The 27,066-nt window shown below is 37.4% G+C and overlaps 1 protein-coding gene across 7 annotated transcripts in view; it reads left to right on the top strand.

Annotated features, from left to right (window-relative positions):
• FAM13A (family with sequence similarity 13 member A) overlaps positions 1 to 27,066 on the top strand; it is a 291,012-nt gene that overhangs the window by 20,320 nt on the left and 243,626 nt on the right. For all 7 annotated transcript variants that reach the window (XM_053666331.1, XM_053666328.1, XM_053666326.1 and 4 more), the window contains exons 2-3: positions 5,421 to 5,610; positions 20,573 to 20,782. In XM_053666331.1, the coding sequence (XP_053522306.1) occupies positions 5,421 to 5,610; positions 20,573 to 20,782 (400 nt within the window). The remainder of the gene's footprint in view (positions 1 to 5,420; positions 5,611 to 20,572; positions 20,783 to 27,066) is intronic.

Below are 27,066 nucleotides of genomic sequence, written 5' to 3'. Positions count from 1 at the left end.
GGAATCATTTATTGCATGATTTATAGAAAGTGATGATTTTCTGATTCTCTCATGTATTCTATGTTTAACTGTGACATTCTTCTGTACAGAGGACCTTCACTTTTTAATCTTTTTCTCTCATTCTTCATAGTATCACTGTGGATTCAGGGATTTTTATTTACACATGTTACAGTCAATTAGAGTTGTTACTGTCAGTGCTCCAGTTGTCCCAAATTTGGCAAGTAAGACCCCTGTTTAGCTGGCCCACGGGTTTTTCTCACATACCCCCATTAGTCCTTGAGCATTTCATTGCTTTCTGGAACCAGATGTCTCAGATTCATTTTGTACTTTGCTTGTATCCCTTTTATTTGGTGGTGAATTGGCTTTCTATTTTACACATTCCTAATTGGATTTATTAGTCTGAGCCCAGTTCCAAAGAGTTTTAAAGCACACAATTTTGAATTTAACCAGCAATGTAATCTGATTGTCCTTCAAAGTACCTTAAATTTGTGGCACTTAAATTCTTGGAGTGTTGTCTTAAGGAAATAGGGGCCATTGATTTTTAGTAGTGTAAAATCGATTTTGTATTAGGCTTTGCAAACAGAGAGCTGCATGGACTGTTGTTCCCCGTGGGCCCTCCTAGGACCACCAGTACTGACAGTTCTGGAACTAGAGTGGTGTGTCGCTACGGAGAGCTTTAACACTGGAGGCAGAGCACCTGACGGCCTACGTTCTAGCTCTGAAACTTTCTTGTCATGTCAGCTTAGGCAAGTTTCTTTTTCTTTGTGTCTTAGTTGTTTTTTTTTTTTGTCCCAATCAGAGTACTTCCTGATAAGGTGGTTTGCAGATTTAGAGGTGTTAATTTTAAAGGACTTGTAACAGAGTTTGGCACAAAATGAGCAATCAGTAAATGTTAGGTATGAAACTTCCAGGTTTCCTAAGCTTAGCCTGTTTACTAGATTAATAAAACTATTCTCTATTCAGGTTAATATCAGAAATATTGATGTTGCTTCTGAGCATATATCTTACTTTATTGTAAGGAGACCAAGAAACATGTAAATAATCTTCTTTTCCTTTGCTACAAAAATAAGAATTTTGTTTCTCATTTCTAACAAGTGCACAGGACTCCCCCAGCACATGCTTTTTGATTCTCCCTGCTTCCCGCTCAGAGACAGCTTTCAGCTCCAGTCCTCTGGACTCAGATTGCCTGTGTGTGACTCCTGCCTAGACTGCATCGTTGATGCAGCCTGGAGCACATTGCTTGTCTCCTCCATCTCTGTAAGATGGGGATCACAACAGTAGCTGCCTTTCTTAGTGTTTCTTTATTAGGACTTAATGAATGTAGCCCTCTGAAATATCTGAAGCTTTGAATGACATAGTAAACACTCCATAAAAGTTAGCCACTATTACCATTCTGATTTTCTTTTTTTCTAAAACTTTTTTTATTTGCTTGATTATTCTTTATCTTTCGAAAAGTACTTTGTCAGTTGGAGGTGTGTGTAGTACAGAACAGAAACGGCTTCTGGCTAACTTAAGGCCAAAGAAACTTTCCTGGACACTTACGGAGTAGTTCCCCACACGGAAGGAGCAGTGGAAGGAAGTGTCGAGAGGGCAGCTAAAGGACCGTAGCAATACCTGTGATGCAATGGCAAGAGTTAACCTAATGGTTGATCTATTATAATGTCCTCTGTGTACTGCAGCTGGAATCATTTAGCTCCAACCAGTTTTGTGTCCACTCAAGATGCAGTGGCCTGTGGGACAAGGAGTCTCATTGACCAAGTAGGGACCCTAAGCCCAGCCCTTGCGAAAGGCAGGATGGTCATTTTGAGTGGCAGTCTCATCAGTGAAGGGTAATAGTTAATCCCCAAAAGGTAGGGATTTGTTACTTTAGAAAAGGCGAGGTGGAAACTAGGTGACCCCTAACCAACAGCCCTAGTGCAATGCATTTTCTTAAATATCTCATAATTTTGTTTAATCACAAATAAATAATGGCATTGAAAAAAACAAGGTCACGCACACTTAATTATAAAAATAAATATTGGTATAAAATTCAGATTATTGGGCTGTAGGCCCAGCCCTTTCTCACTGAGTTTATCACAACTTTTTGTCCTGGTTTCCTTATTCCTAAGGTGATATTAATTTCTTTTAAATCTCCCTTTAAGTGTAAGCATTAAGTGGCCCCTGAGGATTGCTGTAGCAGTAAAACCTGGAGTTACCCTCTGTGTCATTGTCAGTGTGGGAGTCTATCTTGCTTTTAAATATGTGTGCACGCACACCCCATACAGTCCACTTTTCAAACTCAAGTGACCCATGGCAATATATGCATACCAAAGGTTAAACCATTGAGTTCGACTCAGAATACCTCAGTCAGTAACGGTTGTAATTTTTTAGCTTATATTAGGTCGGGAAAGATAAGATGTATATTTGAGAAGCTAAAATTTTTATAGATATTGATGTTTATAAAGAAGCAATGATGTGATCATTGTAGAAGAGGAGAAAATAATTGCAGTTTAAATGGAATTAATTATAAATTACTTCATTTCCAGTTATTTTTCCCTTATGATTAAAGACTATGAATACTTATTATCAGAAATTATTTAATCGTTCTAAAGTAGTATATGTATTTTTAGTACTTTAGGTGTAAACTTCTGAAGTAATAAAGTACTTTTTGTATAAACTACTAGTAACACCTTATTGCTTTGTGTTAGACACTTTCATGAGCTGGGCTAGATGAGCAAAACTTTATAATAAGTAATTTTGAACACTGAAGAATCAATTCAGATGTCTCTGGAAATATAGCTGTTTTGTTTCAGTGTGGTTGTTTTTAAACAACATTTACTTTTTAAAGTGTTAACCTGAATCAGGTTACTAATTAAAAACAATAGTTAGATGCTTCTTTATTACTATGATTACATATAAATGTACTATGTAGTATGACTCAAATAGAGTAAATAGGTAGTTTAATTGGCAGTCACTTCAAAATATGTGAAGTTAATTGCATATCTCTTACTTGAAAACTTTCTAAGCCATGATGCCAACAAGATTGCTTATTTACACTCTCTCTTAACAGGAGACAAAATTTACTGTCTGCAATTCTGACTAAGCAAATGAAGAGCAGGGGCTCTTAATAGAAAGAACATTAATTCAAGGTTTTAGACTCAAATATAGACAGGATTCCTAAGAAAACCTTTAACATTTCTAATAAAATCTTGAGGAATTCTGATACTTATGTACAAAATTATTTTATCTTTATCACTCTAAAATCATACTTACATATTTAGGAGATTTAGAGATTTATAGAGAATAAGTAGGTCATCAGACTTACTACTAACCGAATATGTCTCCACCATGATGCCTTCTTAAACAGCAACCTGCAGTCAAACATTGAGTATAAGAATGGTTAAGTTTTTCTCTATATTTTTAAGAAGAAATCAGAATATTTTCCTGAAGGAAAAAGGATGACAAGGAGGAGGAGGAGGATGATAACAGTAACAATGACCATCAGTACTTACTGAGTGCTACGCATTGTTCTCAGTCTTATGCACGAACTCATTGCAGCCTCTTACATACTTTGAGATAGGAACTCTTGGCATCTCCATCTCACAGATGGGGAAACAAGCACACAGAGCTTAAGTGACTTGTTTAAGGTTCACAGCTAATTGGACCAGAATAGGATTCAGAATAGGGAACCTTGTTCCACAGTCCCTGGTCTGGACCACTAAGATAAATGGAAGTAAGATAAAATTCGTATAACTTAATCTCACTGTCAGCTGTCTTTAATGCTCAATTTCAGACTAATATTCAGAATTTCATTAATACTAGTTACTTTCTGGGTGCTTACTCTCACCAGATATACCGGGTTGAGTAAAATTTCTCACGTATCAGTTGAAGGAGATTGATGTATTTTTAAGCCCACAAGAAAATATTATTAGCTGTTATGCATTTGACTCAATTAATAAATCCATAATTTCCTTAATAACTGAGATCACAGTTCTTGCTCATACTACCGCTCTACAGTTGTTAACACTATCTCATGTCTATAATATTAATAAATACTAAATCTGAATTGTAACTTTACATTTGTTGAATTTTCACTGGGGAAATCTGGCTTTCAAATAAGACCTGTAAAAGATGCACATATTTCAAGGAAAGTTGGTCTGATTCTGCAGATTATAAAATTCAGAATCAAATTGAGATTATAAGGACCCATCTCAAAATCAGGATTGTAGAATTAACTTTGTATAATTGTCTTGGGTCACTATAGCATTTACCATAGTTAGCTGCTATAATTAGACACAAACTGCTGCTCTATAACATTAATATAAAGCCTAATTAGGGAGAGGAAAATGGACTTAGAATAGGATGAAATTTACTAGTTCTGTAACTTTTACCAAATTACTTAACACTCTGATCTTTGTTTCCTTAACTCTAAAATGGAAGTAATATTTCTACTTTTAGATTATAACAGCTCCATGAGTTTCCACTTAAAATATTTATACTTTAGTTAGTTGCTCCATTTATGCTTAAAAAGTGAGTTTCCTCCAATCTGCTATCTCTGCTCCCAAATATAAAATTTTTGCATTTTATCATCTTTTCAGTGTTTAGACTTATAGATATATAGACTTTTTATAAATCACTCAGTTATATTAAGCCATATTAAAATTTATATTTTATAATATTTCCTTGGACAAAATTTTATTGAAAATGAAATTATATGAATATTTTATTGTGTTGATTACTTGAATTAAGTGAATGTAAGTTGCATTTTCTGTTCATAATATGTACAGTCTTTTGAAATTTCCAAAATTGTGACTAACTGAAATGATGCTCTTTCAGAGATAAGGCATTGTGAAATCTCAAAGGGAATTGAATTGATGTTCCTTAAAATACCTGAGACATTCACAGATGTATGGTAATCAAATAAGAGAAAATAAATATATATTGTACACTTATATAAGTATATATCCTTATATATGTTCTTATATTTATGAAATTTCAAATTAAAGCTACCTTAAAATGACATCTAGATAAACTTTTGTCTTTCAAAACCTCTTATTGTTTCAAGATCTGGATCTGCATGAAGCTTCAGTGTTCGTATGTTTTCTTTTCTTTTTAACCAGGTACTTCTGAGTCACACCCCTTGGTTGCTGTAGTGATATCTTAGATACTGCAGTGTATTGCTCTCTCTCTCAGCTACAGTTAAGTTGTAGTTTTAGGTTTCTCATTATTTTCACTTCTTTTAATCATCACATCAGTTGCGCCATTCCTAAAACTGAGCCACACGTGAGAGATGTTACAGATTTTAAGTTGGAGTAAAAATAAGTGAAGAATACTACTATATGTTTTCAAAACTTACTTTTAATTCAGATGTTTCTGCTGTAACCATGCAACCACCTGTGGTAAAGATGACTGACTGCTCTTTCTTCTTATGCTCTTTTAAGCAAAGTAAAGCAACAGTTCGGCTGAAAGAAGATATGAAAAATATGGTGGCAGTGCCACTAATTGAGCAGAGGAGTCCTACTTATACAAAGTTGTTCGGCGTCAGTCTCCAAGACCTTCAACAGCAGGGACTCAGTGAGAACGGCATTCCAGCTGTAGTGGGGAACATAGTGGAGTACTTGACAAAGAATGGTAAGTCCAGTCATAACTGCTGTTTTTACAGCTTTCACATACAATAAGAATGTTTCTTTAAGGGAATTATTTCAACACATAATTTTCTGAAACTGAATATTTTTAAAGCATCATAATTAGAATATCAGGTTATTGGGTAATATACTTTTCTCTTTAAAAAGGACATTAATTTTGAGGAACAACTATGAAAGACACAGAGATGAGGACTGGGGGGGGATGGGAGGGAGGGGGGAGACTGGGGGGGTGGGGTGGGATGGGAGAAATAGATTTAAAAAAATGTACTTGAAAAGTAACTAAATAAAATTTAATATAAAAAAAAAAAAAAGAAAAAATACATGGAAAAAAAAAAAAGGACATTAAGACCTGGCTGGGTAGCTCAGTTGGTTAGCTCATCCTTCTGATACGCCAAGGTCACAGGTTCTGTCTCCAGTCAGGGCACATACAAGAATCAGCTAATGAATGCATAAATAAGTAGAACAACAAATTGGTCTCTCTCTCTCTCTCTCTCTCTCTCTCTGTCTCTCTCTCTTTTCCTTTCTCTATAAAATCAATAAAAAATTTTAAAGGATATTAAGAGCACTGTTACTCCTTAGCGTTACTTTGACAATACTAATTAGTTTACAATGGAACAATCACTTTAGTTATTGAGGTTTATAGTTTGGAAAGATTTCTAGTTTTTTAAGTGCTAAAATACTGTTCTAATATTAATAGTGTGTTTTATTGATTCATTACATTCCAATTGATAGTTAATAGTTTCTAAAGTAATAGAGAATACTTTTTGGGTTCTCTGGCAGCTGAGGTCAGTCATGAATTTATTAGATGCTTTGATTGTCTTCATGAGCTCTGTGGACATACCAGAAAATTTATGATGTATAGGCTACAATGGGGAGTGTCATTTACTTTTGGAGTGATAAAATTAAGCATCTAAAACCATTGAAGAGTAACAGTACATTGCATGATAAAAAGATAAATTATATAGTTTCATTATTAAGAGCTATGTTGTATTATAGGCTTTAACATTTTTTTAATTTTAATTGTTGTTCAAGTATAGATTTCTGTCTTTTACTCCCATCCCAGCCCACCCACCCAGCCCTCCCCAACTCCCTCCCATTTCTACCCCGCCTAGTTTTTGTCCTTGTATCTTTTATACTTGTTCCTATGAACCCTTCCCCTTTTCCCCTGAAATTCCCTCCCTTCTCTCCTCTGGATACTGTCAGCCTGTTCTCTATTTCAGTGTCTTCGGTTCTATTTTGCTTGATTATTTGTTTTGTTCAGCTTACTGTTAAAGGTGAGATCATATGGTATTTGTCTTTCACTCCATGGCTTATTTCGCTTAGCATAATGCTTTCTAGTTCTATCCATGCTGTTGCAAAGGGTAGGAGCTCCTTCTTCCTTTCTTTCTGCTGCATAGAATTCCATTGTGTAAATGTACCATAGTTTTTGGATCCATTCATTTACTGATGGCCACCTAGGTTGTTTCCAGCACTTGCCTATTGTAAATTGTGCTGCTATGAACATTAGGGTGCATAGGTTATTCTGGATTGGTGTTTCAGGGTTCTTAGGGTATAATTCTAGCAGTGGAATTGCCGGGTCAAAAGCCAGATCCATTTTTAGTTTTTGTAGAAAATTCCATACTGTTTTTCATAGTGGTTGTACCAGTCTGCAGTCCCACCAACAGTGCACTGGAAACAACCATAACCTCTCCAACAGTTATTGTTTGTTGCTTTGTTTGTGATGGCCATTCTGACTTGTGTGAAGTGGTATCTCATTGTGGTTTTAATTTGCATCTCTCTGATAGCTAGTAATATTGAGCATCTTTTTATGTGTCTCTGAATCCTCTGTATGTCCTCCTCAGAGAAGTGTCTGTTTAAGTCCTTTGCCCATTTTTAATTGGGTTGCTTGTCTTCCTAGAGTGGACTCCTGTAAATTCTTTATATATTTTGGAGATTAAACCCTTGTCTGAGGTGTCATTGGCAAATATGTTTTCCCATACAGTTGGTTCTCTTTTTATTTTAATACTGTTTTCTTTAGCCGTGCAAAAGCTTTTTATTTTGATGAGATCCCATTTGTTTATTCTTTTCTTTATGTCCCTTGCTTTAGGGGACATATCAGTAAAAATGTTGCTGTATGAAATATTTGAGATTTTCCTGCCTATGTTCTCCTCTAGGACTTTAATGGTGTCATGGCTTATATTTAAGTTTTTATCCACCTTGAATTTATTTTGGTATATGGTGTACATTGTTGCTTGAGTTTCATCTTTTTGCACCTAGCTGTTCAGTTCTCCCAACACCATTTGTTGAAGAGGCTATTTTTACTCCCCCATTTTACCTTACTGCCCCATTTGTTGAATATTAATTGCCCATAGAGACTTGGGTTTATTTCTGGGCACTCTGTTCTGTTCCATTGGTCTATGTGTCTGTTCTTATGCCAGTACCAGGCTGTTTTGATTACAGTGGCCTTGTAATACAGTCTGGTATCAGGTATTGTGATCCCTCCTGCTTTGCTCTTCTTTCTCAAAATTGCAGCAGCTATTTGGGGTCGTTTCTGGTTCCATATACATTTTTAAGGTGTTTGTTCTATGTCTGTGAAATATGCCTTTGGTACTTTACTGGGTATTACATTGAGTCTGTAAGTTGCTTTGGGTAGTATAGACATTTTATGATGTTAATTCTTCCAATCTGTGAACACGATATATGTTTCCATTTGCTTGTTTCTTGATTCTTTGCTTTCTTTCTTCAGTGCTGTGTAGTTTTCTGTATACAGGTCTTTTACCTCCTTGGTTAGGTTTATTCCTAGGTATTTTATTTTTGTTTTTGCTATATCGAATGGGCTTTTTCCCTTGATTTCTGTTTCTCCTGTTTCATTGTTAGTATACAAAAACACCTTTGGTTTCTGGATGTTGACTTTATATCCTGCTGTTTTTCCAAATTCATTTATTAGGTTGAGCAGTTTTTGGGTAGAGTCTATAGGATTTTCCATGTACACTATCATGCCATTTGCAAACAATGACAGTTTTGTTTCCTCCTTTCCAATTTGGATGCCTTTTATTTCCTTTCCTTGTCTGACTGATGTGGCTAAAACTTCCAATACTATATTGAATAGAAGTGGTGAAAGTGGACAACCTTGTCTTGTTACTCATCATAGTGGAAAAGCTTTTAGTTTTTGCCTATTGAGTATGATGTTGGCTGTAGGTCTCTCATATATGGCCTTTATTATGTTGAGGAATACTCCCTCTATTCCCACTTTGCTGAGTGTTTTTATCATAAATGGGTGCTGTACCTTATCAAATGCTTTTTCTGCATATGTTGATATGATCATGTGTTTTTTGTCTTTTGTTTATGTGGTGTATTACATTTACTGAGTTACAAATATTGACCATCCTTACATCCCTGGCATGAATGCCACTTGGTCATGGTGTATGATCTTTTTAATGTATTGTTGAATGTGGTTTGCCAATATTTTGTTGAGGATTTCAGTATCTAATAAGCAATATTGGCCTGATGTTTTCTTTCTTTGTTGTGTCTTTTATCTGGTTTTGAGATTAGGATTATGTTGGCTTCATAAAAAGAGTTTTGGAGTCTTCCATCATTTTGGATTTTTTGGAATAGTTATGTGAAGGATAGGGGTTAGCTCTTCCTTAAATGCTTTGTAGAATTCTCCTGTGAAACCATCTGGTCCAGGGCTTTTGTGTGACAGGAGTTTTTTTTATTACTACTTCAATTTCATCTACTGTCATTGGTCTGTTCAGTCTTTCTGCTTCTTCTTCATTGAGTTTTGGAAGATTATATTTTTCTAGAAATTTGTCCATTTCACCTAGGTTTTCACATTTTTTGGCATATAGTTCTTCATAGTAATTTGTTACAATCCTTTGTATTTCTGTGGTATCTGTTGTAATCTCTCCTCTTTCATTTCTGATTGTGTTTATTTGTGTCCTTTTCTTTTCTTGATGAGCCTACTTAAAGGCTTGTCTATTTTGTTCATGTTTTCAAAGAACCAACTTCTGGATTCATTGATCCTTAGAATTGTGCTTTTAGTCTCTATGTCATTTAATTCTGCTCAAATCTGGGTTATTTCCTTCTGTCTACTTGCTCTGGGCTGTCATTGTTGTTGTTCCTCCAGTTCTTGGAGATGTAGGGTTAGGTTATTTATTTGAAATGTTTCTATCTTTTTTAAGTAGGCTTTATTGCTATGAACTCCCCTCTCAGGACTGCCTTTGCTGTGTCCCATAAGTTTTGGATTGTTGTGAGTTCATTTTCATTTGTTTCCACAAACTTTTTGATTTCTTCCTTGATCTCATTCTTGACCCATTCATTGTTTAATAGCATGCTATTCAATTTCTATGAGTTTGAGTGTTTTGAGTTTTTTCCTTGAGGTTTTTTCTAGTTTCAGCCCCTTATAGTCGGAGAAAATGCTTGATATAATCTTAGTTTTCTTGCATTTGTTGAGGCTTGTTTTGTGTCCTATCATGTGGTTTATCTTGGAAAATGTTCCATGTGCATTTGAGAAGAATGTGTATTTAGCTTCTTTGGGATTAAAGGCTCTATATATATCAATTAAGTTCATTTGATCTAGGACATGGTTCAGTGCTGCAATATCTTTGTTGATATTTTGTTTGGAAGATCTGTCCATTTTTCACAATGAGGGGTTAAAACCCCTTAGTATAATTGTGTTGCTGTCAATATCTTTCTTGAAGTCTTTTAAGATTTTTTTGTATATATTTGGGTACTTCTATGTTGGGTGCATATGTATTTACAATGTTTATGTCTTCTTGACGGATTCTTCCCTTGAGTATTATGAAGTGATCTTCTGGGTCTCTCCTTATGGCCCTTTTTTTGAAGTCTATTTTGTCTGATATGAGTATTGCTACCCTGGCTCTTTTTTCATGTCCATTTGCTTAGAAAATTTGTTTCCAGCCCTTTACTTTGAGTCTGTGTAGGTCTTTTGTCCTGAGGTGGGTCTCTTGTAGGCAGCATATGTGTGGGTCATGCTTTCTTATCCATTCAGCTATTCTATGTCTTTTGATTGGAGCATTTAATTCATTTATATTTAAGGATATTATTTATAGGTACTTATTCTTTGCCATGTTTTCTTACTTGTGTTCCTCTCTCTCTTTTCCTTCCTTTCCTCAGAGCAGTCTCTTTAGCATCTCTTGCAGAGCTGGTTTTGTGGATGTGTATTCTTTTAGACTTCTTTTATCTGGAAAGCTCCTTATTTAGCCTTTTATCCTGATTGAGTGCCTTGCTAGGTAAAGTAGCCTTGGTTGCAGGCCTCTGGTTCTCATTACTTGGAATATTTCTTCTCTTCTGGCTTGGCGTTGTTTTCATTGAGAAGTCAGCTGCTAACCTTATAGTGGCTTCCTTGTATGTTACCTCCTGTTTCTCCCTTGCTGCCTTTAAGATTCTTTCTTTGTCTTAGAATTTTGCCATTTTAATGATGTGTCTTGAAGTGGACCTCTTTGGGTTTCTCTTGATTGGGACTCTCTGTGTTTCCTGGATTTGTGTGACTTTTTCTCATCAAATTAGGGAAGTTTTCCATAATTACTTTGTCATATAGGTTTTCTATCCCTCTTTCCTCTTCTCCTTCTGGTATCTCTATTATACGGATATTATTATGTTTTATGTTGTATTTCTCTTAATCCCTCTTCATTCTTTCTGAGCCTCTTTTCCTTTTCTTGCTCTTCTGGTAGTTTTTTCCTACTTTGTCTTCCAACTCACTGATCCTATCTTCTGCTTCTTGGATCTTGCTTTTAATTCCTTCTACTGTGTTCTTCAGTTCAGAAATTGTTCTTTATTTCCTCTTGGCCCTTATTGATAGTTTCTATATCCTTTTTCATGTTGATATAGTTTACAGTGAGTTTATTGTAGTTCCCCTGTAGTTTCTGGTGGCTCATTGTGAGCTCATTGAGCTTCCTGGTAACCAGTGCTTTGAACTCAGTATCTGATAATTGAGTTGCCTCTATTTCATTTAGCACTCTTTCTGAGGCTTCCTCCTTTCCTTTCATTTGTGGATTGTTTCTTTGTCTTCCCATTGTTTGTGAAACTGTTCTTTTTAGCCTCAGCTTCTTAAATTGATCTGTTCTGGCTCCCTGGGTTCCTGGTGTGAACTTCTGTGGTAGAATACCCGTGAGATTCAATGGTGCTGTTTCCTTTGGGTATCCTGGTGTTCATAGCTTCCACCTAGTCTTCTTTATGATCAGCTGGAGGGGAAGGCAAAATGGTTTAAGACAGTAAGAGAGTATTCTGTGCTATTTACAGTAGCAGCCACTAGAGAAGAGTTAGGAGATTTTTTGGCTATGTATAGTGTTAACTGTTATGTTGCACCCAACTAGCCACTCTTTAGAAAGGATGGGAAGAAGGTAAGACTCTTGTTGGGGAGGGAAGGATTGTGAGTTGGATCAGTGAGGTCGTGGGAGGTCAGATTCTGAGGTAAGGTGGGAGTAAAGGATAGTAAATACGTATAGTGTGTGAGAGAATAGATTTAACCACTACAGTAATAGAGTTCAGGAGACTGAAGTGGGCTAAGATCTGGGAGGGGTGTCGTGTAGTATTTATAATTGTATGGAGCAGCAATTATTTACAGTAATATTAGAGCAACAATCATATGACAGAATCTATGAGGTCTAGATAACAAGAATAGGGAGTATCAGACCTTCATTAGTGTGCTAATGGAACATAAGTGAAGTGAAGGACAGTAAACTAGCAATACACTATGAGTGAGAGAACAGGGGAAACCTGTCAAATGATACAATATAACCAGCAAAACAAGGAAGACAAAACAGAAAGAAAAGGAATACAAAAACAGTATTCAAATAAAAGATGTAAGAATAATGAAGAAATAATAATACAAATATGCAATAACTTGCCGGTTCTCTGTAGTAGCAAAGTCAAATTTGTCTCTGTGTCTCAGCTGTTGGGATGCCCCCTCTTTGGGTCCAATTCTGGTCTTTTCACAGTTCTGGGTTTTTTTTGTCTCATTTGTGGGTATTTAAGGCAGAAGAAGGAAGAAGAGATAAAATTGGAAAGAAAGGAAGAAGGAATAAAACCAGAAAAAAGGAAAGAGAAGCAAAAGGAATTGATAGATAAAAAATAATAAAAATTAAAAAATAAAAAATTGCTTTAAAAAAATCAAACAATAAAAAAAACCTCTTGCTGGTTTCAAACTGGCCAAACTGGTTTTTCTGTTTTTCTGTTCTTGCTGGCTGCGGCAGGCTGAGAGGCAACTGGTATTGCTTTTCTCCCTTCCTATTCAGCACTCAGTAAGCCTTGTGCTCATTCTCCCCAGAGCTAGCCCCAAGCCCCTCCACAGGGCACTGGGTGTGGGCTCTGGGCCTCCTGAGGCATGAATGCTCTTCCCGGGTTTAGGGGTGTGGGCTGTAGATCTTTGACAAAGCACACTCTCCCCAGGTTCTGAGCATGGGCACCCAGCCAGGCTGCCCCCCCCCCCACAGTCGCATGGGCTCAGGCGCACACTCCTCCCAGGGCTATGCGTGGGTGCTCCCAGCCCCACTGTGTTTGCCACTTAGTCCTTACTCCCCTCTTTGAGACTTCTAGCAGTGAGGTCTCTCCTGGTGCTTCTCAAACCCTGTTTAACTGGGGAGGGAGTGCCAACCCAGATCTCCCCCAAGAGCCCAGCGGCCCTGGGCCTGGGACTGCAGCCTCCCTGGTCCCCGGGCTGATCACTGGACCCTTATTGTCTTGAAGCACTCTCCTTACCGTCTGGTTTTTCAATGTCCACTACAATTTTTTAAATCTATTTTCATATATGCTATGGTGCTGTTGGCTGTTTGCTCTGTTCCTCCATAGAGCAGCTACATTTTTCTCCCGTGAGTTGGGGGAAGTGGAATCTGCTCCCTCTTACCTAGCTGCCATCTTCCTTTTTACAGGTTTTTTTTATAATTTTATTTAAAACCTGGATAATTTGAAAAAAAATATTGCATGTTCCCTATGTTTATGCTTTCATAGTACGACAGTATGATAGGAAAATGGCAAACTATATCATAAATATCAATCCCCTTTAAAAGATTTGGCAGGGAAATATTCTGAGGAAACTTAGAATTTTCAAAATTTTCTGTACTCAAACAGCCTTTCTATTACTAAAACAAGATTAATTGCAGAATAGAATTTAAAATTTGTGGGGAGTTTACCCTGACCAGTTGGCTTAGTTGGTTGGAGCATCATTCCATACACCAAAAGGTTGCAGGTTCAATCCCCAGTCAGGATGCCAGGATGCATATGGGAGGCAACCAATTGGTGTTTCTCTCTCTCCCCCTCTCCCCTCCTCTCCCCCCCTCTCCCCCTCTCCCTTTCTCTCTCTCTCCCTGTCCCCCTCTCCATCTCTCTCTCTCTCTCCCTCCTACTCTCTCTCTCCCTCTCTCTCTCTCTCTCTCTCTCTCTCTCTCCCTCCCTCTCTCTCTCTCTCTCCCTCTCTCTCTCTCTCTCTCTCTCTCCCTCTCTCTCTCTCTCTCTCCCTCCCTCTCTCTCTCTCCCTCTCTCTCTCTCTCTCTCTCTCTCTCTCTCTCTCCCTCCCTCCTACTCTCTCCTTTCCTCTCTCTCTCCCCCCACACCTCCTCTCCTCCTCCCTGCCTTCCTCTCTCCCTCTCTATATCCCTGTTTTTTTTAAACAGGTTTAAAAAAAATTATGGGGAGTTTTAAAGGTTAAATTTAAAACTTCAAAGAAATCCTGTACTTTGCGCAATTTGCTTGAGGCCCCATATCTTCCCACAATTACAAATCCGTTCTCCCTGCCGAGAAGAACCCTTCACTGGAAACACATGAAAAGCTCAGAGCATTTGTTCTTCTGTGGGAACATGTATAGCTTGTCACGGGGACGTTCAGATCTCAGAAGGTCGGGTGTTTTGTCTTAATTGAAAAACAGCTATTTGCTCTGGTAGTTGCTAGGAATGTAGATGACAGAATGACATTTTGTTCTGAAAACTAAGAGCCAGGCTTGCATTTTTGCCTTGTAGTCGTTATCATCTTATTTTTAGGGGAAGATAAGCTTCAGAAGGGCAGAATTCCTACAGAACAGCTCTGAATTTAAGTCCTTTAAAAAGTTAAATATGAAAGGTTTATACACAACGTGGTAGAAAGATGGGACCTTAACCAACAAGATCTTGAATGTTATTAAAATCAGATGTTATTAAGTTAGAGCTTTGATAGAATTCATTTACACACTCAGCAGTGAGTAAAATTGTCTTACTGATATAGATACAAATGGATCTCCAGGTAATTCATTTAATCTGTTAAATAGGGTTCTGCATTATCTGTTTGGATGCCAAAGTGTGACCATTTAAAATATTTTGGTTGTGGCATAATTGGTATCCTGTTTTTTTTCCAACAGTGATTGAATAATATAGCCTTCTGAGGTAAGGCTTACGTAAAATCATACTACAGTTTTAGTCCTTAAAAAATGATCAAATAGTTAATATACTTATTTGGTTCAAAATACAGGAAGATACACAGTGAAAACTCTCCCCTCCAAACCCTGTCCCCTGGTCATTCATGTCCCCTCCCAGAAACAATACTCCCCTCCAAGAAACTATACTAATTTCTGATATGTTATGGCAAATATCTTTGATGAATGAATATAGAAGCATGTATGTTTATGTTCTTTTTCTACTTTAACATAAATACAGCACATCATGCACATTGTTATGAAGCTTTTTCAAACTTACCAGTATTTTTGGATGTTCTTTCATATTGCATGAAGAGCTTTAGTCATTGAGTTCTTTTTCTCCCTACACACTTCTATCTGTCATTTCTGTAAGTGGTCACATACTGATGGGCACCGATTCTTGCCAGTCTTATGCTGTCTACAAAGAATCGATAATTAACTTAAAATTTTTTTGCATACAGGGACATTTCTTTACACTTTCATTTAATTTTTTAAATTTAGCAATGTGCTTTATTTTTTTAACATGTCATTTCAAGCACTGTATTTGTAGAAGTGATTGCTGACTCAAAGGATATGTGCTCTGTAAAAGTTGGACTGGTTTATAGTTACACCATCAGTGTATGACAATTTTGGTGAAAATTGAATTAAAGATTGGTTTTATTCTACTTCTCCTTAGTGTATCTTTAGTTATGCGCTAATGGCGTATATTCAGGTAATTCGAACAAAATGTTTTAGTGGGAAAAATCAGTCATTATTAACTAGGAATGTGGAATAGAATCGCTAGTGGAATCTTTTCAGAACGCCCTTGCATTGGGTGGTCCCTTAGATCTTCTAGCTCAGAATCTTTGACTGGGAAAGCTGGGAGAGGTTATCTACCCACTATTTGGGGAGGTTATATAGTTAATTACTATTTGGACAACCAGAAGCTCTTTATTGTATTTGCAGCTATCGTGTTAGTAAGCCAAAGAGCCCATGTCAGTTAGAAGCACAACTTCAAACTTACTTATTTGTAAGTCAGCAAATATTTATTGCGCACCTATGAGTAGGCACTCTACCTGGTATGGGGTTTAAAGATGATTAGTCATTATAGTTTAACCATAGGTAGACATCATGCTCCTACTTCGTTAGTTAGGTACCGACATTTAAGAATTTGGCATGAGGAGAACTCTTACTGTAAAGGAATTTTAGGACAGAGAGGATTCATTAAGGCCTATATCAAATAGACTTTGGACTTTTCCTTTAAATAAAAAGTATGTTTTTTCTTTTTTTTTTTTTTAGATTCAGAGGAAAATCTTGTGAGTTACAAGGCATGTCATATGCAGACTATTTTAAAGTAATCAAGCTTGCAGACAGTGTTACTGGACTCCTCTTGAGCATGAAGATATTGTGTGATACACTGATTTAAACAGTGTAGAATTCTCGTCTCACCACCAGATGTCAGAATATGCTTACATATTGTTATGCTACTTTCAAAGCCAAAATGTCCCAATCAGGCAAATTCTGATTTCGGGAATATTTCGTTTCTAACAATGTATTCACACTATTTTGAAATAAATATTTCAGTTGTAAAAAAAGTAGAATGGTGTAGATGTTAATTGGCTTATATAATTTCATTTCTAAACCATTATATATATTTATCCTCACCCGAAGATGGATGATTTTACAGAGAGGGGAAGGGAGGGAGGGAGGGAGAGCTAGAGAAACAAACATTGATGTGAGAGAGAAATGTCAATCGGTTGCTTCTCATATGCTCCCCGATCCAGACTGGAGACCAAACCCACAACCAGTCATGGCACATGCCTGGGAATGGATGGCACATGCCTAGGGATGACGCTCTAACCAAGTGAGCCACACTGGCCAGGGCTCTAAATCATTAAGTTGGCGTTTCATGATGATTAGCCCCCTCTCTCCTGAAATCAAATCTAACAGAGTTTCAGAAATGCATAAGAATGTCACTGAGCCTTCTAGATATCTCCTTCTGAACATTTCTGTTATTATCATCATTTCCTAAAAATTTAGGAAAATTTAGAGATTATATAGTCTAATAAGCTTCATGTGGGTATTGGATATATTGTACGTGCAAAAGGGGCTTTTAAAACTGTATAGATTTTTGCCCAGAGTGTAAATATAGCCATGGCCAGGGTTAAACTTCCTCTGGTTGAAATTCGGTATGGACCATAAGAGTTGTTTGAGGGAGAGATGTTTCTGTGGGAAGGGTTGTGTCAGAAAATGGAATGGAGGCAGGAAAAAAATGGTCGAGAAGCATTAACTCTGATTACTTCCATTTATAATATATCTCTCCACTAATAAGGTCCAGTGGAATTAGAACCTGCAAAACCAAAGCCAATTTTTAGAGCTGGGTGGTTATTTTGGAATGACTGGAGGTATGTTTATTTGTGGTCAATAAACCTTGTTGAAGAGAAAACCTAAGGTCAGAACTAGAAAAACTAAGGTCAGAACTGTAAAATCTGATCCTGGGAGCATTTACTGGATCAAAAACAGACTCAGGAGTTGAGTAGATAGAGAACTGTGATGCAAAATTCTAAATTTTCAAGATTTGGGCCTTGACCAGGAATGGGATCCTCTTTTATTGGGTGCTGTTTGCTTGGTGCCAGTATACATTTCTGATGGTACAGATGAAGTTTTGTGGAGTGGGAAAAACAGACCTTGAAAGCTTTAAAAAATGACTAAGCTAAAGTCTTCTAGTAGTAACTCTGCAGTATTAAAGGAAATGGCATATCATATTAGTTATCTGTTACTGTAGAACAGATTACCCCTAAACATAGCAGATTAAAACAACAATGTCTATTATCTTACAGTTTCTGTGTGTCAGGAATCTCAGCAGTGGTGTCATTTGTCTTGGGGTCTCTTGTAAGGCCTCTGACATGGTGTTGGCTGAAGGTGCAGTCATATCAGCCCCTGACTGGGGAAATGTTCACTTCCAAGCTCATTCACATGGCTGTTGCCAGGATTCATTTCCTTGTGGGGTATGACCTGAGGTTTTCAGTTACTCACTGACTCTTGTCCAGAAGCCGCCCTCAGTTCCTTGCCATATGGACCTCTCCATAAGGCAGCTAACAAAGTAAATAGCAGCTGGATCATCACAGTGAGCGAATAAGAAGAGCCAGAGAGAGAGAACATAAGCAAGCAAGATGGACACCATAAGTCTTTTACAACCTAATTTTAGAAATGAGATTAGTACCTAATCATATCACTTTGCTACATTCCGTTGGTTAAAGCAAATTTCTGGGTCTAGCCCACACTGCAGGGAAGAGCATCACACATGGACGTGGATCCCAAGTAGGGGGGTCCCTTGGGAAGCTGCCTATCACATGTAGTGACTGGTATCCCCTCTGATTACATGGTACCCTGGCCATACTGGTTGTTAAATATTTTTAATATCTCTGGTTTCACAATTTCTGTCAAAATTGAGCTAAAAGTCATGTCAACTTTTGATATTCTTGTTCTTCACAGCCAAATAATATATGTATATATAGAAAAATATAAACATCTCACCAGACTACAAACTCCCTGAGAATAATGGTAGTGTTCAGATTTTTTTCTTTCTCACAGTTGTTATCTTCAGTACCTAACATAGTGCCAGGTACTTATTAAATATTTGTTGAGTTAAAGGGTTCATAAAATGCCTTATCAAAGAAATTAATATCCTTTTTCTTTAGAAAGAGCAATATAATTAGCAGGTAAGAGAAAGAAGCAAAGGCTGATATAAACAAACATCTTCCATCTAAATAATTCCAGTAGTCCCCGGCCAGGTAGCTCAGTTGCTTAGAATGTCGCCCCATATGCCAAGGTTGTGGGTTTAATCCCCGGTCTGGGCACACACAAGAATCAAACAACGAATGCATGAATAACTGCAACAGCAAATTGATGTTTCTCTCTCTCTCTCTCCCCCCACCTTCCCCTCTTTTTCTATCTCCCTTTCCCTCCTTCCTTCCTCTCTCTTTCTGAAACCAATAAATAAAAATTTTAAAAAGTTACACCTAAATAATTCAAATAGGCTTCAGTGCTTGCCATTGGTAATTTTCACCATTAGGTTCTCGCAAAGAAGAGTGACAAGTTGAGTCCTTGGGTTACTCTCTTAGAAAGACTGTTTCTTATACCTCTAACATTTCCTCGTGCTCTGGCTCACTTGCTTGCATGGTATTCCATCTGCTCAAACCCAGCACAGTGAATGAGCTGAAAATCATTATCTTCTACCCTAAACTAGTTACCATCCCTTAATGCCCACTTCACCTTATCCTTTAAAATGCTTTTCCCCTGGATTTCTTGTTTTCAAACTTTAAGTTACCTTTCATCCCTTCCTCTTCCCTACTTCCCTTTTGTACTAAGTTCCCAAATCACCTTTATTCTCCCCTTTTCACTCCCCTCCCACCATGACTTCTGTCTTAGGGCCTTACTAGAATATAGTCTCTGGGAGGTGAGGTCTCTGCCCTCTGCATTCTTTACTTCTTAGGAGGTAGGTCTTCCTTAAACCTTGATTATATTATGTTCTCCTCCAGTCCCTGCCCCCTTCCCTTCCAATTGATGAAGTACTCCAATAATAAAGTCTGCAGTCTTTAACTTGGCATTCATGGCCCTACCCCACTTCTTCCATTTATTACTCTATAACTTTTAGACCTAACCAGTCCATACTTTTATTTGTCTACCTTTATGCTGTACTGTCTCCTCTTCTTATTTCATATATTTGATCTTCTTTGTCAAGGTTTTTTGGGGGCCTGTTGCTTAATCCTTTTGGAGCCCTCTTAAGAAAAATAATACAAAATTAAAAATACTAAATTAGGGACAGAACACTGGGATGAGCCCAAACAAATGAGGGGCCCGAAGCTTAAATACATTAGCTTCACATACATCAGCCTCAGCCCTTTCATCTTGCCTATGTTTTAGCCAAAAATTATACAAAGGGGCCAAATGTTCACCCATGAAGCCTTCTATGGACCCCAGCCAGCAAGACTAAATCCTCCATCAGTCAGCTAGAGGCAAGCATCTTGTCTTACACTAGTTTATAGTCTCATGGAGTCCTGCACTTTGAATTTAGCAATTACTAAAGAAATATTACTTCTTAATTAAATTATTTCAAAGGTAATCACATATAGTTAAGGAGTTTTTACATGCATATCACATTTTTTAAATAGTTCTCAAAAGTGCTAAAACGAAGAAATTTTATTCATATAGTACATGGCAAAAACTTAACCCCGGGTTCAAATAGCACTTGGTAAGTTTCTGTTAGGTACTGTATGAATAAAATTCCTTTGTAGAGTGGTGTATGTTCTATGATTATATATGTGCTAACCTTATTTTTAGAACCTTATTTTTAGAAGTCAGCTTTTATAATAATTGCATATGCTTTTTGTTGGTATGTAATAGACACGAAAATTTATTATTTTAAGGAAACATTTTCACAAAATGTGAAACTATTCCAGTGCTTGGTCATGATAGTTTTCAGAGGCTCCTGTCCTGAGATTTATTCATTTTTGTTGTTGCTATTCTTTGGAGCTTGAATTGTGAGAGACCTCTGCTTATTTTCTGTGCGTCTCCTTTACTGTTCCAGGACTCACCCAGGAGGGCCTTTTCAGGGTGAATGGTAACAGGAAGGTAGTAGAACAACTTCGACTAAAGTTCGAGAGCGGCGAGCCTGTGGAGCTCCGGACAGATGGCGACGTCTGCTCTGCGGCCAGTCTGCTGAAGCTCTTCCTCAGGGAGCTGCCTGAGAGCGTGATCCCCTCGGCCCTGCACCCGCGGTTCCTCCAGCTCTTCCAGGGTCAGTGCAGCAAACCTTCCTCATGAATTCAGCAGTGTTACATTTCAGTTAAAACTGAATTTTAAAAAAGTTTTAAATATATTTTATTGATTATGCTATTGTAATTGTCCCATTTTACCCTCTTTATTCCCCTCCACCCTGCACACCCCCTTCTAACCACATTCCCCCACTTTAGTTCATGTCCATGGGTCATACGTATAAGTTATTTGGCTTCTACATTTTCTATACTATTATTACCCTCCCCCTGTCTATTTTCTACCTGCAATTTATGCTACTTATCCTCTGTACCTTTTCCTTCTCTCTCCCCATCCCACTCCCCCACTGATAACCCTCCATGTGATCTCCATTTCTGTGATTCTGTTCCTGTGCTAGTTGTTTGCTTTTGGTTTTGTTTTAGGTATGATTGTTAATAACTGTGAGTTTGTTGTCATTTTAGTGTTAATATTTTTTATCTTCTTCTTTTTCTTAGAAAACTCCCTTTAACAATTCATATAATAAGGGCTGGATGATGATGAACTCCTTTACCTTTACCTTATTTGGGAAGCACTTTATCTGCCCTTCCATTCTAAATGGTAGCTTTGCTGGAGAGAGTAATCTTGGATGGAGGTCCTTGCCTTTCATGACTTGGAATACTTCTTTGCAGTAGCCCCTTCTTGCCTGCAAGGTTTCTTTGGAGAAATTAGCTGATAGTCTAATGGGAACTCCTTTGTAGGTAATTCTCTCCTTTTCTCTTGCTGCTTTTAAGATTCTCTTCTTATTTTTAATCTTGAGTAATATAATTGTGATGTGCCTTGGTGTGTCCCTCCTTGGGTTCAGTTTCTTTGGGACTCTCTGACCTTCCTGAACTTCCTGAAAGTCTATTTCCTTTGCCAGATTGGGGGAGTTCTCCTTCATTATTTGTTCAAATAAGTTTTCAGTTTCTTGGTCTTCCTCTTCTCCTGTTGGCACCCCTATGATTCAGATGTTGGAACGTTTCAAGATGTCCTGGAGATTCCTAAGCCTCTCCTCATTTTTTTGAATTCTTGTTTTTCATACTGTTCTGGTTGAATGTTTCTTTCTTCCTTCTGCTCCAAACTATTGATTCGAGGCCTGGTTTCCTTCCTGTGACTGTTGGTTCCCTGTAAATTTTTCTTTATTTCACATAGTGTGACCTTCATTGCTGCCTGGGTCTTTTTTATGTCGTTGAAGTACCCAGTGTGTCCCTGGAGCTTCCCGATAACCAGTGTTTTGAACTGTGTATCTGATAGGTTGTCTATCTCTTTGTCACTTCGTTGTATTTTTTTCCGGAGCTTTGAACTTTTTTTTCATTTGGGCCTTTTTTTTTTGTCTTAGCACACCTGTTATGTAGTAAGGGGCGGAGCCTTAAGTGTTCACCAGAGCGGGGCAACCCACTCCCCTACCTTGTGGTACTGTATGTGGGGGAGGGGTCATAGAGGAAACAGTGCCACTTGCTCCACTCTCAGCAGGCTGTTAGTCACTTCCCCCTCTACCCACAATCAAATTGGGCCCTTTGGGTGCTGATTCCTGGGTGGGTGGGTTTGTGTATGTTCTAGGATCCTGTGGGTCTCTCCAATGAAACTCTCCTGTGAGGCTGGGAGTTTCTCTTGGCACCTCAACCCGCACAGGTGTTTTGAGTCAGAGGCTTTGAGGCTTTATTTCCCTGCACTGGATCCCTGGGTTGCGTGGTCTTTCTCACTCCCAGTTGTTCCTCCCAGTTTATCTACACTCGATGTGGGACTGCCAGTCTGCAAGCTACTGCCTGGCCTGGTCTACCAGCTGCCACCTTGCCGTGGGTCCTGTGTACCCAGCTGCCTGTTTCTACCCCTCCTCCCGGTTTGGGTGAATGTTTTTTCTTTCACTCCTTGCTTGTAGGACTTCCATACAGTTTTTCTGTCAGTTCTGGTTACTTTTTGTTTTTAAATTTGTTGTCCTTGTTTTGGTTGTTCGAGGGGGTGCAGTGTTCCATCTTGGCCAGAAGTCTAAAACTGAACTTTTAAATATTAAATAGTTTCATTTTAAATATTTAAATTGAAAATATTAAAATGAGCTTTGAAATATTTGTGATCTCTCCACACCACCATCTTGCTATTTCACTCAAGGCCCTCATTTTCTACTCTGAAATAATACTAACTGATTATGAATACCGTGGTTAAATGGAATTTCTAAGACCATTGGTATATGAATGCTTCAGTAACATAATATTGAGAGTTCCTTATGCCTTTGGGCCAAAGAAATTCTTTTCTGACTAATCACTGCCATAGGAGTGAGAGTAAGACATTAAATTCTATGTAGGAAATATTAAGGAAATTGTCTTTGTTGAGTGGTCTTTGAAACTGAAAGGTTACTAAGTGCTTTCTTTTTCCCATAAACAAAATTAAATCCTAAAGTAATTGTGTTTATTCCATGAAGTAAAATTGATTTATGATTGTAGCATGAAGTGATTTTAAATGGAGAAACTTCATTTTTAATGTAATAATGATAGACTTAATCATTACTGAGTTCTCCCTCCTAAATATAGTAAGAAAAATGATTTAATTTTTAAAAACCATTGTTTTATAGCTTTACCAAGTTACAGTAGAAAAGGGGAAATGTGTTTATAAGAGTGTTAGTTACAAGATTAAGGAGAATGTCACTTAAAGCCATGTTCCTTGAAAGTGGTCGTGTAACTGTTCACCTGTAGTACACTACAGAGTGAGATAGTGAGAAGGCCATGTTGTGCTCTCTTGGAAAATAATGATAATATATGAAAGCAAAGTTGTAGAACCATTTGTCAGATTGTCTACAGTGCTTTTAAGCTTTCTATATTAGTAACATTTGGTAAGTGACACATGCTGAGTCTTGTTCATGGGAAACTGAACTTTTTTGTGTTCACATGCATGAGCATTTCAAAAAGGTAACCATTGCTTCTATTTAAATGATTCTTACAGGGAGCATTTTATTCATGTCATAGTGGTGCGAAGCTTTAAGATAAATTTCTGAAAATTAGTTTTAAAAAATTGCTACAAAAAGTAGGTGAAGATTTAAAAACCGTGTGCTTAATACAAAATACTTAGTAATCAAATACTTAGTATTAAGAATCTTTATTAATATTAGTATCTTAATATTTAGATGCTGATAATAAAACTAATATTTGTGAATATTTGTGAATTTTAAAAGCTTTTATCACATTACTTAGAATAGCTTTTATTTGATAATGAGATTGGACTGATTTTTTAATTTGTTGGTACTTAATTATACTGCTATTTGGCTATAATTTAGGTCTTCTTTGTTAATTATTTTCTCATTTATGACATGTTTCCTTGGTGGCCGTGAAATTGATATGCATCATAAAATGCAGTATCGTTCTTAGAGCAAGACTGGTTATGGTATATAGCAGTCTCTAGGTATGTGTAATTATGCACAAACATTCTGAATGAGGCAGAGAAACTAATTTTTTATTTTATCAGTATTCTCTCATTTCTCGAAAAGGTCTGGGGCTAGATCTGTGATGTTTCATAAAGAAAGTATTAATGGAGTGCCTACTAGTTGTGTAAACTGCTAAGTACAGGGACTGAGGTGTCAGACTATATAGCCTCTGCAAAATAAACTTCTCTCTGTAATAACCCAGGGAGAAAACAGAGCTACTTTACATCTGGTTTATTCTGTGCACGGTACTCACTCTGTAGAGGGGACATGGCGCAAGGTTTCAAGGCTCTTTACAGACTCACAAAAAGCAATTACAGTTCTCACGTCCACTTTTCTGCAACACACTGATATATAATTAAATTGTTTTTATATAATTGCCTTAACAAAGACTACCCTGCTGTCATATTTCAGTCCTCATAATAACAGATTATTTTTTTTCTGATATTTTGTCACAACTTAAGGCTAGATTTCTTTTTTAAAAATGATGTTATGGGCCTTCAAATTATATTCTGTATAAAGAGCAAGCTGTCTCTTCATTGAATATACTTAACATTTTTAGATCAAGATCCTATCTTCCATGCTTAATAGGGTGGAATTCTGGTGTCTCAACAAAATATTTTGAGACACTTAAGCCAAACCCAAACCGCGGTGAGGGAGGTCTGGAAGCTCCCTGAAGCAACCCTCTGTTGTAGACCAGTCTGTGATTTTGTAGATCAACAAGGACCTGCTCTGTGGAAGAGCGCCCTTTAGATTTCCACTTTTACAACAAGTAATCAGTTTTAGAGTTATCTGGTATCTGAATCTCTGAGATTATTTTTATTTTTAGTTAGCAAACTAAGGTCTCTGCATATCAGGTATTCATCAAAAACTGTCTAAAGTTGATTTCTATAAGAATATTTGCTTCTGTCAAAAGACTGGTCTGGTGTAGACAATTCAGATTTAAGACATCATTTTTTCCTGTGATCATCTTTTCCTGTTTTCATATTAAACTTATCTTTTACTGCAACAACTCATCTTCTATAATTGAGGTTTTAATATAATTATCTCAGCTTGGCCGTATTCCATGCCTGTGATCCTTTATTCTTATCTTGGAGGGCCAGTAATATATCTTTTTTTTCTTTTAATAGTTTCAGGTGTATTATGGGAATAGATATGAATCACAAGCAATGAAAACATTTTAGGATAGGATTAATTTAATTTTATATTAACTAGAAATCCCTTTATATGAATTTTCTCTCTAAAAAAAATCTTCTACAATAAAAATGCAAATATTTCTGTCCCATAATGGAATATGGAAAGGCCACCCTGGCAGAGGGCATTTTTTCAGACTGCTGTGAATGGAAACTAGTAAATTAGGAAGAAAGCTCTGAGGCAAGGTCCAATTAGCTCTGCGAAGACTCTGTGCTTTGACAGGCCCTGAGGCAACTATTTTTGTTTTGTCTTCGGTAATTCAAATCTTTTATGTCTGCACTTAGGTCGAGGCCTTTACATTTTGAAATGGTCAGACTGTTGGACCTAATCTTTTGTTCTGAAGAGAGAGAGAGAAGAAGCAGTTCTTCAACTTTCTAGGAATCTGCTGTGTCTGACTACTGCTCTTTCTCCACCTTCCAGTGAATCTGGGACTTAGCCCAAAGGCTCTGATGCTGTTAGCTTGGTAGGATCTGAGGTACCCCATGTAGGGGCCTTGTAAGTTGTTTATCTCAGAGATCTAGCTGTTTTTATTAGAGAAAGAAGAGAGATCCTGATGTGGCACCTAGACAAGCTGTCAGGTAATACAAGCAATGGAAACCAAGAGGGAAAGTTATTATGGGGCCATAATGAGTAAAATGAACATGTGTGCTGAACATAAGGCTGAAGATGTGAACTTCACAGTCATCTGTGTAGACTCATCAGTCTTCATACTTAGCATTCTGACCATCACTTATGTTTGGACAATATAGTAGCTATAAAGAGATGACAGTGGCTAATTTTATACAGCTTTCATTATGATTTAAGTGCCTGTTCTGAGCCAGGATTTTGCCTAGACGCTTTATGTAAGTACAGCTACTCTTACAAAGACAGGTTCCCTTGAACAATGCAGGGGTTAGAGGCTGCAACCCCCTTGCACAGTCAAAAATCCATGTAAACATTTTGACTCCCCAGAACTTAATGATTAATAGCCTATTGTTGACTGGAAGCCTCACCAATAATATAAACAGACAACACATGCATTTGTATGTATTATAGACTATATTCTCACAATATAATTATTTTGATAAAATGTTATTTAAAAATCATAAAAAAATACATTTACAGTATTTACCACAAAAAAATCTGCATGTAAGTGGACCCACACAGTTCAAACTCATGTTATTCAAACATCCATTGTATTTCCTGAGTGAGGAAAGTGAAGCTCAGTGAGGGTAAGTTAGCAATCTGGGAACTCCCTCACTACAAAGCCCATACTTGTCCTGTCATATTTTCCCTATTAGTCAGCTTGGCAGTGGGGCTTGAACAGCAGAAATTTATTTCCTCTCAGTTTTGGAGGCTAGCAGTTGGAGATCAAAGTGCCGACAGGGTTGACGTGGCCTCTGTCCTTGACCTGCAGGTGGTACCTTCTCACTGTGCCCTCACATGGCCTTTTCTCTTTTGTGTGCTCTCATGCTGGCTCTTTCCCTTCACAGAGTCCTCCCTACGGTTATATGATGTCCTGCAACCTTACTTGCCTCCTCAGAGGCCCTCCCTCCAAAGGACCTTGGAAATCTTTCATGGCTAGCACAGCTAAGAGTAAAGAGTGATTCTAAAATCTGTGGGGGAAATTGTACCCAGGTGTGTTTTCTTTATCTGTATAATTTTTTTTTTGTTTTTTAGTTTATGTTTTAACATTGATTCTCTTTGAG

This window comes from Artibeus jamaicensis, unplaced genomic scaffold (genome assembly GCF_021234435.1).
Source record: "Artibeus jamaicensis isolate MK-2021 breed Jamaican fruit bat unplaced genomic scaffold, CSHL_Jam_final contig_452, whole genome shotgun sequence".
NCBI classification, from domain to species: domain Eukaryota; kingdom Metazoa; phylum Chordata; class Mammalia; order Chiroptera; family Phyllostomidae; genus Artibeus; species Artibeus jamaicensis.
Note: the sequence above shows the minus strand (reverse complement) of the source record. Positions and strands in the feature narration are given on the sequence as shown.